Source organism: Platichthys flesus, chromosome 16, assembly GCF_949316205.1.
Source record: "Platichthys flesus chromosome 16, fPlaFle2.1, whole genome shotgun sequence".
In the NCBI taxonomy this organism is placed as follows: domain Eukaryota; kingdom Metazoa; phylum Chordata; class Actinopteri; order Pleuronectiformes; family Pleuronectidae; genus Platichthys; species Platichthys flesus.
The window spans coordinates 8409168-8427311 of NC_084960.1; the positions used below are offsets into that span (position 1 = coordinate 8409168).

The 18144-nt window shown below is 44.1% G+C and overlaps 1 protein-coding gene across 2 annotated transcripts; it reads right to left on the reverse strand.

The window, feature by feature from the left end:
* Positions 1 to 3334: 3334 nt before the first annotated feature.
* srl (sarcalumenin) lies at positions 3335 to 17262 on the reverse strand. Of its 2 annotated transcripts, XM_062407139.1 has the most exons (7): positions 17193 to 17262; positions 9486 to 9578; positions 9102 to 9197; positions 8381 to 8416; positions 7262 to 7378; positions 6533 to 6766; positions 3335 to 6450 (listed from the first exon to the last, which is right to left on the reverse strand). In XM_062407139.1, the coding sequence occupies exons 1-7, from the start codon at positions 17251 to 17253 to the stop codon at positions 5639 to 5641; spliced, it is 1449 nt and encodes a 482-aa protein (XP_062263123.1). In that variant the 5' UTR covers positions 17254 to 17262; the 3' UTR covers positions 3335 to 5638. The 2 variants fall into 2 exon arrangements, with proteins under 2 accessions (XP_062263123.1, XP_062263124.1); XM_062407140.1 differs by lacking the exon at positions 8381 to 8416.
* Between the last annotated feature and the right edge of the window lie 882 nt (positions 17263 to 18144).

Here is an 18144-nt window from a genome sequence, read left to right on the forward strand (position 1 = left end):
CAGGTCAACTCCAGATAACGGGAACACGAGAGCGTCTATTTACACCCCACACTCCTTAACTGCGGGGCCTAATCATAACAGTTCCCGTGCACGCAGCCCCGTGCTTTCCTGGCTTTCCACTCCGGGGTCTCCACCGCCTCCCGACGCACATGGGGATCTCGTGGAGGAGGTCTGCAGGAGAGGAATGCACCAGGGCGCCGTGCGTAAAAACGACTCAAAGCTGTTGGTATTGGTTAGCTTCGTGCCAGCGGGTAAACGCGCTCCTCCTGCGGCGCTCACGCACCGAGCGGCTGCCTCGTCTCCGTGGTGCGTCGGTTCTGCTTCGGGATCAACGCACGCACCAAACACAGCAGACGCATCGTCACAGATATCCCGACCCCGCCGGTGACTCTGTATGTTCCGTGTCCACCAGACAGCAGAGGAGGGGGGGGGGTTGAACCTAGCCTGGAGCAGACAACTGTCGAGCAGCCCTTCCCTCTGGAGTAAAGTTTGCCCAGGGCAGCTCGGTCCACCTCTAAATGGCAGACGAAGGCTAATTGAACAGTCTCCACCTCCGCTGCACGCCCCCCCACACCACAGTCCCACAGCCAGAGCAGAGTGCTACCTTGATCCAGCCACTTTCATTTAATCAAACAAGAGGGGGGGGGTCGTCTTCATACCTCCAAACAAACTGCCCCTCTGATCCGAGACACATGTGATGGCTTAAAGCTGCTGCATTGTCCAACCTGTTTGTTTTTTTCCTCATTCCCTGCAACGTCCACGGTGACTTGGATTTGGTCTAAACACCTTGATGTGATTGTTCTCCGTGCGCAGCGTCGACAGCCGCACGAAATGCTTCGCGCGCAGCTCTCCAGGCGCGGTGGGTAACACTGTGGCCGAAGCCACCACCATCTTCTGTGCGCTGACAGGCGTCCAGCCTCGAGGAGCGTGTGTGTTTTTGAGTGTGTGAGAGTGAGTGTATGTGTGTGTGTGTGTGTATGTGAAGCACGATAGAATATTGTTAAAAATGATTTCCGTTATTATCTTTCAAAATAAAAACCTCTGAAAGGCCCACAATCTGCCTTGTGGCATACAAGTACCTTCCTGGAGCAATTTAACAACACATACACGATCTTAAATGTTGTTACTAAGGTTTAAATTACATCGGAGTAGAACCCTTAAACAGGCCTATAATTGCTGGCCTATGTATCCTCCAACAGCTTTTCATAGCATAGGATTTATATTACTAACATGAGAGAGCTCCAGTAAGCCTTGGCTAAAAGTCCTTCCTCCTTATTGAAGATTGCCAATGAGCTAAACGTTACCACACTGAGATTGTTGTGAAGGAACCTGTTCTCTTTCTACTTTTCTTCATAGATGTTGTCCAACTGGAAGAAGAATATCCCTGCATCAGGGTATTATTTTATATAACTTTTGGAATAGTATAAAGCTATGCATAGAAAGCCAGGTGATAATTGTCGGCTCAACTGCGTGAACATTGTGTGTGTGCTACACCTCCTGCCAGCTTAGTATGACCTTTCTGAGAGGAAAAAACTTCAATTCAACTAAAACACAAATTATAATCCGTTTTCTGTCCCCGTGTTGTGGAACATATGCTCTTGAGCGGATCCTCAACGACTAGGCAATCACTTTTTAAGCACAGTTTATTTTGAAAAACACCTTTCCGTGCTTCCGTTCTGGTGGTCGCCGTTGACTTTTCGCTGCTGTGGGTGTTTGGCAGGCGGAGACAGGAGAAGCAGGGAGGACGGTAGAAAGGATGGGGCGAGGGGGGGGGGTGCATGGAGGTACGTGCGCACACTTGAAAGAAGACTGGAGGCATCGAGCACGTATTTCTTGGAAGGGTGGGGACGTTTTTCGAATAAGCTTCTCCACCTCTTTGGAAAAAGATCTGCCCAGGGACGAGCAGGTGATTAATAAATAGTCCTCAACATCGCAAAGGCTTCTAAATTGCTCTAGATAATAACAATAAATGGAATAGAAATGTTGGATACAGTTATAAAATTGAATCATTTGGTTAAATCAATACATATGAGCTGACTAAATTAATTCTACACACAATATTTCAACACCAAGGGTGTGCAGTGACTTTTCAGAAAGGGTATGTGCTGCATATTTTAATAAATAACCTCTGGCTTTAGTGCTTTACAGTCTTTCTTCTCAGCCGCCTTAGAGAAATATCAAACAGCCGCTCTCTGTAGTCAACACTGTGGCTTCACAGTTTAACAGTACATCGAGAGGATACCCTGTACACCCCCCTGCTGCAATAGACCTGCAAAAAGCATGTCTTTTATGAGAGGAGGGAAAATACTTTCTCAACTTTTGGATTGGTATGTGATTTATACGTTTCAAACAAGACCGACTCTGCAGGTGTAGAAGTAGATATTGTATATTATATGTAAATATTCTATGTGCTTATCATGTTATTATCTGTGTATTTGTTGATGCAAACATGCGTCTGATTTGTGTGTGTCAAAGATCTCAGAAAAGTTTTCTTGCAAAGGTCCTGCAGCTCCATATTTTGATGTAGGAAAGAGGCAGCTGTTCCCAGAGGTGGTGCGAACAACCCTCTGACCAGTCATTTTGTTGTGGTCCAACATCGAGGACCATCAAATAATAATGGTCAAGCTCACAGTGCCATTGAGGCGGGTTTGCGAAGAAGCCCATGAGAGAAATTATACAAAGTTTATCCTATTCTCTGGTTGAGGAGTCTTGGGCCGTGCGAGGTATGGCTGAGCATTGTTCCAGGGACAATGAAATATTAACAACAAGTTAACATTATAGCAGTTAAAAGACAGTTATTTTACATTAAAAACAATTATATTAGGTAAATAAATCAAAGATTCAAAGCAGATTTAAAAGGTGAGTTTTGAGTCCAATTTTGAAGGAGGTGAGTTACAGAGAATGGTCACTGATTTGGCCGACACTGCATGCTCACCAAGCGGACAATGATTTTGCGTTCAGTTATCCCATTCCAAAATCGTATCTTATCTTATCTTATCGAACATAAACGCCCACCCACACCCCTCTCATCACGAAAAAACTATTGGTGCAATGCAGCTAAAGAAAAAAAAAAAAATTCCCTCTTTCCTATCCAGCCCAAAGGTGAGCGATCGGAGGATTAGTGAGAAATATGTTAAGAGTCTTGGGGTGAAATAGAGATAGAAAAAAAATTAACTGGGGTATAAATGTGTACTTGTGACAGAGAGATAAAAAGGGTAAAAGACAAAAATAATTATCTTGGTACAAGTTGGAACTCTCTGTTTTACCCCTTTCAAGTAATCCTGATGAGGGTTTGATGGTTTTATCAGAATAACCACAAAGTTTCACTCCAACAAATGATCAACAAATCTTTATTCTTCATGATCAAGCTTCCAAAATAATTGGGCAGAGATTAATTAAAGTTTTATAGCAAAACAAAACAAAAAGTGAACCGACAACTTCTTTAATGAGACACACATCCAGTCAAGATCTAATTCACAGGAAAATAAGATAACTGATACTGATCTATACCAAAAAAAAGCACCACCACACAATTTCATAAGGCCAAGCTGTCAGTCCACTGAGGACTGTTGCTACCAGAAGTGTTAGTCAATGGTCTGCATGTATAACTTTTTACACTTTTACACAGCACTCTCTAGTGGGCATGTTCTGGATCTGCAGTGTAAACTTTACAAACACATCCGGTGGAACGCACACACACTCAGCGACACACAGGGAATTAAGCATATGTAAGTTTCAGTGGGGTTTGTCTGTCAGGTTGTTTTCTTTTCTGCTCTATGATGCTTCAGATTGGAGAAAGAAAAACCACTCTGCACTATGGGGGGTAGTGAGGGAAGATGAAGAGAGAACTGGAGGTGTTGTTACCACCTACCTGTCCCTGGACTGACTTCAGAGTTCAAGCAGCGCTTTGTCATTTTGTTCGACTTAAATTTCTTTGAATCTGCGAAGGTTCGCCGTCATCCAGGTCACGGTATAGTACGTTTCTCTAAACATGTTGCCCGGAGCAGCTGGTTAGCTTAGCTTAGCATAACGAATTGAAACAGGGGGAAACAGCTGGCCTGGGTCTGTCAAAAGGTAACTGAAGTCCAACTACCTCCACGTCTAAAGCTGCAGAATTAGTATCTTGTTTGCTGACATCGAACAGAAAGTGTAGTTTCAACGCAGCATATTGTTAATTTGGGTAATTGACTATTTCTTGCCAGGCAAAGAAACTTCCTGGAGTCTCTGCAGGTTGCCAACAAACATCAGATGCCAAAAAGGGACTTTGCCGGCTTAAACGTGTTAAATAAGTGTGTCTCACAAACTGTCAAACTATTTTGAGCGATTTGGCCGTGCCATACTCCTGGGAAGTTCACTGAGGTAGGCTCACGTAAGAAATGGTAGCTATGACTTGTGTCACTCCAAAGACGTAGGGATCAATATTTGGAGCATGCATCTTTCCACAGAGGTCAGGGGTCAACTCGTGGCCTTTTTGTTTCTTTTTGTTTTTTCTACAAAATACATTATCAGAGGTCCGCTATCACAATCCTACAGTGACGGTTTGTTCAGCACACAGACGCAGCCTGCTTCAATGCCCATTTGGGAGGTTTACACAGACCACAAATCAATAAATATCTTTCTAACCTGCAAAAGAAACGGCAAAAACAAATAGATACAGAGAGCTGTAATTCAAACACATTCTCATGTGTCGCTATTATGGTCGGTCAGCTGAAAAAACGCTGGGAAGCTTATCATTGAAGGACGAAAGTTACTCCTTATTGGATTTCTGCCGAAGACGGAAATCCGATTTATAGACGCACGGAGAAACAGTAAGAGGAGTTAAGAAGTGAAGCAGAAGGAAACGATCCATCCCGCTCTGAAGACTCTCTGAACCTTGAACCCTGACCTCTGCTTCCATCGTGGTGCTCATTTCACAGGTTGTCAACAACCAAGACCGATGAGCGAATGAAACTGAGAAATAAAAAGGCCTTATTCGCCGCGTGGCCTTGCTGGTTCAGGGTTGAGTTTGTTAGAGGGAAAATACATGCATCTGATAAGTGAGGAACATGCTACGTTAATGTTAATCTATGACAAGAGATTGGAAGAGAACCCAAAGACAAAGGCTTTGTATAGCACCCACAAAAAAGGCTACTTTAAAATCACCTTCTGAAGCAAATGGAATTGACCTCCTGCAACGCATTTCTCACAATTTTACAACACAAATTTGCAACTCCACTGTTTCCACTTTTCCCATTTTATTCACATACAAGGGAGCTGGTATTTGACTTTTTAAGTCTCAGGATTTTAAATTTTTTATTTGATCGTACTTATATATATTTGTTTTTTTTCATTTCCTTCCTCAACCCCTGAAATCCCAGGCAGTCCGTTGTGATTGTGCAAGGGAGAGAGGAGGGCATGTGTTTCAACAAAAGCTCAGTGATCAGTGACCTGTTACTCTTACCTCCCACTCCTCATTCCCACAGGGCCTAAATGTATATCCCCATATTTTCCTGAGGAAAAAAAAACCAAACACTAATCCTCTCTCCTATGTCTCCTCAACAATACAGGCATTCTGACAAAGGCAGGGTTGGCTTCCACCAGACGCCTTCTCTTCACCTCCTCTCCCTTTACTTCCCCCACTTAAGTTATTTTGTGTTCATCAGTTCTTCCGGTAGCGGTTCTTTGGCTTCTCACCACAGCCGGTTGTCTCGCAGGAGGACAGGCCGGGCTGTTTGCCAGAGTTAATGCTGCTCAGAAGAGCGGGCAGCTCATTGGTGATGGCCTTCTCAATCTTGTCCAGCAGGCAGCCTCCTATGTAGGAGCACTGAGCCGTCAAGGGTTTGAAGTTGGTGATTGGGTTGACGCCAAAGAAGTCGCGGTAAGCGTCACGGTTGGGCAGGTCAAACTTGCTGACGTTGGTCTTGGCTAGAATGGATTTGAAGATGTAGAACTTGTCCGGGTCGTCCACAATCTCCTTGAACACAAGTTCAGGGTCGCTGAAGTAGCTCATCTTCTCTTTGAAGGTCTGGACATAGCGGTCCACCAGCAGGGCATGGATGCGCACACGGATGCCATGCTGGCGGATGAAGGCAATCTTGTTCTCAATGCGGTTTTCAATCACCTGGTTCAAATCTTCCAGGAGGGAGATTTCCTCTCGCTTGAAGAGCTCGCGACTGGTGTCAGCTGCGTAGTCATATGGCCAAAAGGAGCTGACGTAGACACGGGGGGGCTCCGTCACATTGATGAGGGGAGCCAAGCTCCAAAAGAGTGCTCCGTAGACTCTCATTAAGTCCTGGGTGGCCAGGTTGTCAGCCTTGTTTAGGATGATGCGGATCTGGGACTCACGACCCTTCAACTGACGGAAGAGCATCTCCAGCTCCAGGCCCACGTCCAGCTTGGTGGGGTCAAACACGACGAAGATCAGGTCAGCGCGGTCAATGAACCACTGGCAAACATCATTGAAGGGATAGCCTGCGCAGAAGAAGAGAAATAAATATCAGGCATCTTGCACCCGTCTGCTTTGTGTTCGAGTTGTGTTACGTCGCTCCCTCACCTCTCTCCTGCTGCTTGCGGTTCTCAATGATTCCCGGCGTGTCCACAAAAGTCACACGCTCCAGCAGCTTGTGGGGCATCTCAATGCCGATCAGCTTTTCCAGGAAGTTTTGGCCAAATTTCTCCAGGGGCGAGAAAGAGCGAGAGCTGTCGGCTGCCATCACAATACCCTCAACAGAGCGGATCTTCTCCCCATGCATGATGACAGTGAACTCAGAGGTAGTAGGCTCAGCTCCTGCAAACAAACCAAGGGAGAAACAGAGGAATACGTTTAACAAGAACAGGAACAGCAAGCGATAATGGCTGGACAGAAGAACAGAATCATGTTTAGCCTCCATCTGACATCAATAATCTAATTCACCAAAACCTCTGAGAGTGTACAATCACTCGATTAAAGACCACCTCAGTGAACTCTGTAACATTCAGTTAAGGCACCTCCCTCTCTAATAGTTCTGTAGGTTTATGACGGTTTGTTTGTCTTAGCAAAACGAACAAAGGGTTAACCTAACCCTTGTCTGTCATTTAGCAGGACTACTGAAGAACTACAAGGTGGATGACCACAAAACTTGGTTGAAGGAATTATGTATTTTCATGTGGGGACTGTTGAGCCCTGGTGGAGCTATGCGCTCAACTGAGTGATATATTTTCTTATTGGATGAGAGGACACAGGTTTACAACGTTTCACACAGTTTCATGCTAAAATAGAAAGTAAACACTGTGTGCTACATACCTGTGTAGAGCTGATAGGGGCTGTCGTTCAAGCCCAGGAGGTAATTAATCATGGAGGACTTTCCTACGCTCCAGGGTCCCAGGAAGAGCACCAAGGGTTTGGAGGTAATCTCTCCATCTGTTGAGCGGGGAGAAAAAAATGTGATTAAAACCTCAACAGGACGGTTAATTCACGAGAAAGAACCTCTCAAATGTATCACATATTTGATATGAAAGATTTTGAAAAATTATGCTGAGGTTCTATTTGCTGCAGATAGGAAGCTTTTACCAAAAAAATATCTCTGGTACAGTCTTCCTTTTGCGTCTAGTCAGAAGATATTGTTTAATCAAAAAAATCTATTCATCCATTGTTTATCCTTTGGTAAACAATAATATACAAAATTTAGAGACTCTAAGGTACACGTCAGCGTGTTCACTCTTAATCCAGAGCACAGAGGAAGTTTTATTTTTATAGAAAAGGAAGAAATGGGCAAAGAAACACATTGTTAGGCTTGTTGAATGGCTGGCACATCAATGAGATGCTGCAGCCATGTTTCAGTGACACACAGCAGCGCAAAAAAACTGTGAGTGTGTCTCATAGCAAGCTGCCGTGTGTGTTGTGATGGGAACATGGTATCCAGGTCGGAGGAAAGAAGAACGCTTATCGCCTTATGAATGGATTCAAATGATTACGAGGAAAAGTAATGAGAATAAGAATTTAAAACCATCAGCTGTTCTGACAGAAAGTCGATTCCCTCTCAGCTGAACACTGACCTTTCCCACCAGGGTCCCCTCATCAGACCTGTATCCTTTGCTCAAGCCAGAACTGCACATGCAACCCCCTCCATGTTAAAGCTTAAAGTCTTTTATTTTTTAACCATATATTTTGAGTGGAAGTTTCTCCCCTTTTCATTCTTTAGAAGTTTTATGAATTTTAGTAAATCAAAAAAGGAGTAAGATCCCTTTTGATTCACATAAAACTGCTGCTCTCTCTGTATCAGTCGTGTCGCCCACAGAGAGCTGTGCAGTATCACAAATGGACAAATAAAGGGAAAGGCCGGGGGAGGGGGGGGGGGGGGGGAGGGGCTCAGCACTTTCAGCCAGTGCCATGCACAGGTAAGCCCCACCACCGGCAACCCACCTGTGGCTGATTCACTCAGGGTTCGTCCGGGGTAGGCTGTTAGACAAGGGGAAGGGAGGAGAAGGAGGGTGGAGCACAGAGGAGTGAAGGGAACAGGAGGTGGATGAGAGTGAGGAGAGCTCAGTGAGGGAGTGAGGTTTCTAAAAGCAACAGGGAAGGGGTGGCGTAACAATGGGTGAGGGGGTCTTCTCTGAAGGTTTTGTCCCATATCAGACCTAACGTGTCAAACACGTCCATCTGCAAATGGACGGTGTGTACGTGTTAAAACGATGAGGTGAATGAACTAATACCTTTGTATTCAGGCTTCTGTGGCTGTATGTGTGCATTCATGCGTAGCCTGAGAAGCCACAAGAGGGCGAGCTTCATTTCATTGTGGGGAAGAAGAGTTCAGTGTGCGGTTTAGAAAGATGAGCTGTGCTGAGTCTTTTAAAAATCAACCAGGGACGTTACAAAAATATGAAAAGGGGAAGAAATATTTTCAATGTAGTGGCCAAGACATAAAGTCAATTTTCCTGGGCCATCAATACCACAATTTAATAGCTACGTTCACTGTAATTTGTGCTGTACATTTTTCTTTTATTCCCAATACAGTGAGAAAGCAGGTGAATTCACTACTGTGCTATAATGGTGCAGTGAGGATGATGTGTGTGACGTGTAAAAGAAAAGTCACCAAAGCAACCCAAACAGAGCCGAGCAGACACAGCCCATCCCCCCGAGGTACCTGAGATCTCGTGCTGCCTCAGCTCGTTGTACTTGTAGGCCTGCTCCATCGGCTTGATGGCCGTGTGGTAGATCTTCCGCAACCTCTCCAGAGCCGCTGGAGATGAAAAATAGGTTGAAAGAAGAGGCACAGATTGATGGGCGTCTTAGTTTTTAAAAGTCAAGCTGATGTGTTCCCGTCCCTTTTGCCCTATGAGTCCATCAGATGAAGGAATGTCTGCATGGATCCCTCATTACATCTTTCAGACATTCATCTTTTACCATTGTAAAGGGAATTAAAGGGAATCACAGCATTCTGCGGCTTCACCATGCTTTATCAATTATATATCATTAAATCATTCTGAGCACTAAGCTTCAAATCTATTGAATCCCCCTTGATCCTCACCTGCATAGTCTCCTGCCTTTTCCTCAGTTGAAAGCCGCAAAGTCTCGTCGATGTGAGATTTGTCTCTGAGAACAGAGGCGGCATCTTCTTCTTCTGTGAAAACATAAAAAAGAAAAATTGACTTCAAGTGTGTGTCTTTAATTTCACTGTTTAAGGAATAATAGAAGTGACCAGAACTGGTGCAAACTCCAGCTTTGCTACTGAGGCCAGTGATACTGCTATTTCTGGATTCACATCAATCTCGGTATCGGCATTTGAGCCGATATTTCACGATCAAATGTTTATAAACTGAGTCTTGAATTCATTGCACTCCGAGAGCTGCGTCTACCTTGTCTTTTCTTATGTCTTCTCCTACCTCATTGTCTTGTGGCTGACATTGTAAATACCAAACCTTCATCACAGCACCCATAAAATATTTGCACTGAAAAACAACTGGCTGTGCTGCGATTTCCTTTTGCCTGAAACATGACAGCACAAACTTGACGTGTGTGTGTGTGTTTGTGAGTCCAAGAGAACATATCCGCTCACCACTGTGTCATGTCCACATATCAGATTAGATCACAGCTGTTTAGTAGGATCAGCTCTCAATATAGAAAGCGAGAGCCAGAAATAAACACACAAAGACATTTGTTGGACATCACCATGGCCTTATAACAACAGCAAAGAGAAGAGACAGAGAGAGAGAGGGACTTCCCCAGTGTCATGACGGACTGGGTGGAGATCTCAGCGTTCCCATCGGTATTATACACAAGACCCTAATGTGCAGTCCTCTGTCTTTTCTCCTCCATATTTATCCACCTATCACAGACTTATGGCGCTGTGAGGTGTGTCCTTGTGTGCCCTGGCCTCAGAGCAGGCCTCGCTGAGACACCTCCCACACAGACAATGCCTGCTATGGCTTTGAACTGCACATATGAGCACTTTATTCTTCCTGGAAGTGCTGGTAATGGTGGTGGTGATGGTGGAGGTAAGGACCTTAGTACTCAAGGTACCAGTCAGTCCCCCATATAGAGTTGTGATGACATTTTTATGCATGTTTGGGGAATATTGAATCAGATATTCTTCCTCTGTGAGGTGATTTATTGCCGTCATTCCGTTGTGAGACACATGCCATAATCTGAATACTGGTGTTGTTATATAAAGACCTTCTGTCAACACAGCCCAGTTAGATTCATTTACTGGCACAGGAAACATATTAGAGAGAATATTTTTAAAAATTGGTCGTAAAAAATTATAAGACGGCATAAAAAATGGATCTCCTGGCCTTCTTCAAACAAGTCTGACAAAATAAACAACAACATTGTAACTGTAGTCTTACTAAATAATAGACCGTGTTCAGATGAAGAGACACGGAGGATCAGAGAGTGAGGGAAAGGGCTGGAGCTGATGCCCAAGGTATAGCCCTCTGATCTCAGCTGGTGACTGGTAAGGATCCTGCTGAGCCCAGGTTATGCCTGGACTCATCACATATCAAAAGCAGACTGGTTTAAAGCATAAGCACCTGGTGGAGGATGTAAAAACATTTCCGTTGGGTTTCGACTATACATTTCACAAGTTAAAGGAAGAAGTAAGTACATCTTTACTGTACACAAGATGTGACAATTTACAAACACACAACTGGTCTGGTGTGGTCCGGCACTACTATGGATACTTTACTGCAGGGGGGGATTTTGATCGTAAATATCGGCAGTCTCTAAGAGAAGGTCCAGGTGAAAAGCAGTTTCTGGATAAGAGAGGGTGGCTTAAATATTCCTCGAAACATTCAGCTATATACTCTCAATATACAGCAAGATCTAGTTCTCAATTCCAAAGCTATTGTATTTGAATGTGTAAGGGTTAGGGTTAGGGTTAGAGTGTGAATGCGTCCTTCCAACCCCATGAAATGAAGGCTCCAACCAGTGAATCCCTCCCAAGCTATCCCAGGGAAGAACCGGTTTTCTAAGAGGCATTCCTGAATTGAGACCCAGCTTGTATATCAATATGAGAATCCCGCACCGTAACCTTGAGAACACCCACTAGCCATGTGGTTGGTGACTTCTAGTGTTTCTGTCCAAGAGTAAGAATGTTATGTCGCATTGGCCAAAGCCAAGGATGCATCAAATAACAAGCCGGAAGAAAATGTGTATATTTTGATAACTCACGTGTGTTTTAAACAATCTGTAGGTCCAACTCTTTCACACACAAATTCAAATATTGTATCACCAAGCTTCAACTGAGACACACAACAGTTGGTCCTTTGCCGGAGGAACAACGCGTCACCGATGATTCTCCACAAGTCAACCTGCTAAAAATAAACCTGCGTAATGTCGCTCCCAGCACGGTACAAGAACCAGAGAAACCAAAAGGTTAACAGCCAAAATAAATGAGCAATGCTGCAATGCCTAAAAGGATCTAAATTTATACAGTATTGATGTGCGACACCACGTTTTGGATATATAATACGCTACGTGTTGTTTATACACACACTTCCCAAATCACACAAATCACACACTTCCCAAATCACCAAGGATAATGCCAGAGTAAATGGGAGTTATTCCTTATTCCAGTTCAAATTGGTTAAAATAAACTTAAAACCAATGAGGTGGTTTAAAGTCGGAGTCCGGTCAGCTGATTGCAAAGCAGCTGCTGACCTGCAGAGGAAACAGAAAGCCACAACTCCTCGTAACACAATCTGTGCCTTTTAGCAAATCTGACACTCTGCATAGGTTCGCTGCACATCTTAGTGGGCAAAGATCTGACACAGGAGGCAATCAATTACAAGAGAAGGAGGAGGAAAAGAAAGAGAGAGAAGTCTCCGGTCAGATGACTCGACTTGGAGGCTAAAGTTTTGAGAATATAATCTATATCTTCTCAACGGACTGGTCTTTTCCATGCAGCACACAGAGCTTCATCAAGCTCCTGTAACTTGACTCATCAGTCAGAAGAGTCCTGTCTTTTAACACTGGCCCCTTGAGTGGGCCTTAACTGCTGTGAACTTGTTAACACCTTCCAATCCAGTCAATCCCTGATGGAGGCCCCGGGACAGAACTCCGCAAAGATCAGAGAGGTAGTATTGCCCGCGGACGGCGAGCCTTGCATCAGTGCTCAAAATTAACCCTGCAGGCGCCACGGGAGTTGAACCCCAGACATCTGCGCCCAGGACCATGTGTCCTAACTGAGCCCGTTGCCACACAACCCTCCCTTAGTTTGGAGAAACATTCTGTCGGGCATCGGCACATCCAGTAGGAATGTTGCCGATTTAAGCCTATCACGGCCTCAGCGGTGGGGTAAGTCATGCCTCAACTACAGATTCTAACATGGAGGCTATTCCAACATGAGCAGCAATCAACAGCTGCAAGTGCAAAACTCATCTGGTGCTCTTTAAAGACTCTCCTCTGGTTTATCTAAACAGATATTTTAATTTCAATACACGGATTAATACATGCACAAAGATTGTAACTAAAGGGGCGTTTTGCCAACAATTTTAGAAGGGCACAAATTTTACAATATGCAAATAATCGGCACAAACCTTAACAAAAATCGAACTAGTGATGATTCTGAATTTAAAAGATGTACTATTGGAAGTATAATTTTTTGCATTCAAAGCATACAGACAAGGAATACCCCAGATATCATGTTGTCATGCAGGTATATGTGTGTGCTGGAATGTATCCGCAGTATATTCGGTATCTGTGCAAAGCCCCCAGGATCATGTTCTTCTTGCAGCACAGTGAAAGTAAATTGAATTAAACTGAACATGATGAGGGCAGCAGGCCTGGAACTCCCCAGTCAGAGGATTTATCCTGAGCACGGGGATTGAGGCAACCTTAACTGAAGGCCAAGGGGTTCCACTGGAAAGATCCGTGGAGACGCATCAAATGCACTCAGATTGAAATGGGCTGGACAAGATTCTTAAATAACTGCATTAACATAAGCCAACTTTATCAGGACATCACGTCAATTTCAACAAAAACTAAACCTAATGAAATCTAAATAAATGATGAATGCATAACGCCCCCAAAAAAAGCACATTATTACCCTCCAGAAAGGGTGAGAGGTATGAGAGGAGTCAGTGGAGCATGTGCAGGGCGTGGTGAGAAGAGGCCACAGATGGCAACAGGTGCAACAGTTTGTGGAACTACTACTCCCCCATAGTCAGGAATAGCCCCACAATGGGTCAGAAAATGGATGGAGGCGGGGGCAGCATGCTGCCTCCTATTTTAAGGCTTTGACTGTTAGTCAGTCTGGAGACTCATAGACATCCACATCACACAGAGCTGACTGTGTAATATACATATGAACTAAGAGAGAGCTACTGTACCAGGAGCACTAATGTAATTTACACAAGAAATCAAGCTCAATCAAAAGCATAATTCAGTCTTTTTGTCTGCATCACTTTCAAACTAGGCCCCGTTCTGGTGCATTTAGTTTGACAGTAGAGAAATCAACACTGATTCCATCATTGGTCTTTTCAGACCATCTTATGTGAGCCATATAAGATTCCACATCCTCCACTGACAGCTAGAGATGAAGTGGAGTGACGTCAGACTCAAAGAAAGGCCCAAGGGCAAAGGTACTTTACGCTGAGGTGTTGATCTGGTGCCTCTATCCCTGCTCTCCTGTTTGAAAGCTAGGAAAAGGACGTCAGGTGCCCTTGGAACTAGGGGGGCTTGTCCTAAGCAGCAGTACGTGGTATGGCAGTTGAGGATGACTGGCGTGTCCCCTCTACTACGACCATCAGAGGGGTGTCCCAGTCATGCCACATGCCATCACAGGGGCTCATGTGGTGACAGTGCACCTTTAACTTTCCATGTCTCCCCTCTTGCAAAGTCAGGAGGCCAAAGATTTTTTTACCTTATTAACGATGGATGGTTAGTATTACTACTCAGTATAAACACACTGGGGTGAAGAACTAATCAAGGCCCTGTAGGGCTGTGAGATATTTCTATATCCCAAACTAGATATATTGCATATGGCTATGCAGGTTTTCACAGTTTTCTGTATGCATTGTAGCAAAATGCTGTAATTACATTTGCACTGAGGATATTTTTATATTGGATAAGCAGTTGTTCGAAGCCCCTTTCAATCTCAAACCCCATGTATGACATTAGACATTGAGCACAGCTTGGTCACTCAGAGTCATTTTCACAACCCCATTTTAGTGTAGGGTTTCTAGCAACCTTATAATAACTATATAGTTACTATAGTGATCCATGTTTACCATTGTAACCATGTTACAGACTTGGAGTGATCAGGATCGTGGAGCCCGGCTGCTTGTTAAACACCCGTTCCCACCAGGTTTCCTCTGGTCCTTGCATTCGGCACAAAAGTGGAAGCTATTTAACGCCTGCAGGTAGTGAAATGCAGGAAATGGCAGAACCAGGTGAACTATCCAAAACAAGAGCTTCTGGCACGTTGCAGGTGTGTTCACTCAGATACACTCAAAGCGTTAACAGTGTTGCAGAGTAATGGATACAGACATTATATTACTATAAGTAACTGTTACTTTTCAGAATATTGTTGCAGATTACATTGAGCGATTGACTTTTAAGTCTGCATTTTCTGGTCAATTAAAACAATTGGTGAGCTAATTACTTAGCTGAATTGCTAGCTGACTTTAGCCTGTTAGCACTGTCTCCATAGCTAGCTTGCTAAGCAGGTTTAGCCAACAAGTACGCTTCTGTGCTCTGGGAAGAGTTACAGATTTACGTTAAATCGGCCTTGTGTGATGCCACTTTTACTGTTAAAGGATTAACTGCAAGGCAACAAAATAGTCTACGGAACTGTAACACCAAGATTGAATTTGACCATCACCATTGCAAAGTTCAGAGAGCCTTATTGTGTTTGACATTAATTTGGTGTTGCAGTAATAACTTAAGACAATGTTGGAGTATTTGAAGTATTTACTTTGAGTAATTTATCGTAATAGGTCGTGATTTGCATTCAAGAGCCGATATTCTGTAATGTATTTATTTTAAGTATTTACTGTAACATTAAGAACTGGCTTTAGTCCATATTTTGAAGGAGAGGCACGAGAGAGTTGTGAGGGTACGATTTCACAACATCACAGATCATCATGAGACTGCTCTGCTGCTGCTTTCATCTTTTTTCAAGTATTGAAAGAATCTATAAAGCAACAGTGTAATGTCCAGTGTTAACATCCCTGGTCCCTGCCTTAGGACTAGAGATCTGCCCTGCCCTTGATGAAACGATAGCCAATCGATTTCACATTCCTCTAGAAGGAGCTCACCCTTTCTGCTCCCTCTGCAGTGCAGAGTTCGATCGAAGGAATCAATAACCCAAATAATTAAGCACTGTGTGGCAAAGAGTTCATGTTTCTCATTGCTTACAGGTGTTAAAACCGACATGCTCTGCAGGGAAATAATCAGAACACATTAGGCACGAAATATTAAAAGACAGAGGCCACCAAAAGTCACCTGCATGGGCCTGCAGAAGGGGTTAGAAAAAGCCATAAATTGCAGCCACAGCCCGGCCCCTCCTACCTGGAGAATGCAAGTCCCTATAAGGGCAACTGCTGGGAATAAATTGCGATTGTGACAGTGCTGAGTGGCAGCAGCTGTGCAGAGTATCCAAAGGGACGCATGGGGCAGAGAGGGGTGAGGAGTCAGGAGGGAAGGGGAGTCAAATGGAGGGAGGCACTGTAGTGGACAGTGTTGGGTTTCAGGAGGCTTTCCAATCTTAGACTCCTGACAGCAGCCTGGAATATGGAGGCCTGGCCTCAGGTTGTGGGGCTGAACACCACCCCCAAGGACAGACAAGGGTGACAGACAAGGGTAACGCTAAACGATTTCCTGTCCAGAACCACAGACCAGGCCACAATTTTAGAATGACTGGTCAGAGAGAAGCTGTGGTCAGTATGCCAGTCAACATGGGTTCCCTGTATATCATACTTATTGCGGGATCCTTGTACTTCATGATACAATGGATTATCATAACAGGAAATATAGTAATTACGGACCTGAAGCAACTCTTCCGTAAGAGGATGAAATTCCAAAGGAGACTAAAACAATGAATGGGGAAAGCTACATTGAAGCTCCAGAGTGGCCTTCCTTGATTGAATAGGACTTTCCATCAGCTGGTGTCATGCATCAGGACAGCAGACAGGCTGTCACAGAAGAGGCTGAACTCCAACTTGAATAATCCCCAACTGATCTCCCATCGGAAACCCACCAAAATGAGAATAATTCACTTGTTCAAAAAATGTATCCACTTAAGTGTTGTGTGTGTTTTTTATGGATTTAAGAGAGAGCAAGTTAAATCCATCATTTTGTATTGGGTGACAACGGTTTAATTATAAACTGGGAAAGATCTTAAATAGTCTCCCTGTCGCTGTCTGTCTATCCTCAGCTGGTGTCCCCATAACTGACACTGTCCCTCTGAACTGTGCCTCCGGCAGTCAGCACCATTTCTGACTAAGCCGCCTCCACAGCCAACTCAAGAATCCGCCTGTGCTACTTTGGGTCACCTCTTTCCTACTTATTTCAACAGCCTGAATCACAACTGAACATCAACCTATGAATCTTAACTGTTGTTTGTATGAACAAGCCAACGGAGCAATCAAGTGCTCCAACAGCACGTTCTTTGAACCAATAGACCTACATCATATCAGCGTTTCATTCATTAGCAGGACTAACATATCTCGTGCCCTCAGTGCACCATTTTACAAATAAAAACAACTGCTGGATACTTCACCCAAGTGCCTCTTACCTGCTGTGGCCTGCAAAAGCAGCAGGGAGAGGAGACAGCAGATCGAGACTGTACCCTTCATGATGGCTGCCAGGAGAACTCCGATAGTCACACAGACTATATATACCGAGGCAGGAAGGTTAAAGGGCACGCAGAGAGGAGAGGCGGGGCAAAGAGAGGGCCGGCTGGTCCGGCAGGCTCAGAGCCGTGTGTCTGAGGTGTTGGAGGAGTCGTCTCATGCAACAGGGGCCCCGTACATGTGCAAGCAGCTGGCTCTCCTGTTTTAGAGAGGTCGCAGTGTGGGCCCCAGCATCACAGTGCACAGAGATCTTTCAGTGGTGAACCACTCACCTTCTCAATGTCACAAAATGAGTTTTTAAGTTTGAAAACGTGCTTCAGTTGCTGGACTACTTCTTGGATTTATATTTTGCCTCAACTTAAGCTTCTATCAGAGCTTTATGGTCGGTTAAATGTGTTATAAACATTTTCAACTAATTGCCTCGTCAAGGAGGTGATGGTTTTGTTTCGTGGACTGATATTTATGAGTGTGTGAAATTTGGTTCAGATCCAACATAAAATCTGAATCTAGTGAATTTAAAAATTATTCCATAAGCAACTGTTGGGCCTTGGTTTGTTTTTCAGATTTTCATGGAGTGATGGGACATTCAAGTTTGGGGTGGATCCAGGAATATTTGTATTTATTATCCTAATATTGCAAGATAGTGGGGTGTTTTTTTTTTTCACCAGTTTCCCTGGGGATAATTAATGGATCTATATACTGTACAGTGGGCTGATATATATGAGTTTGTGAAATTTGGTGCAGCTGGATTGAATTTAAGGTGATTGTTCAAAAGCCATTCAAGTGAAGAAAGTGAATAAATGCATCCCTTACCCTAACATTGAGTTACTACTAAATAAACAGACTGAAAATAAACAATGCCATCCTACAAATTGATGGTTAAAACGTAAATCA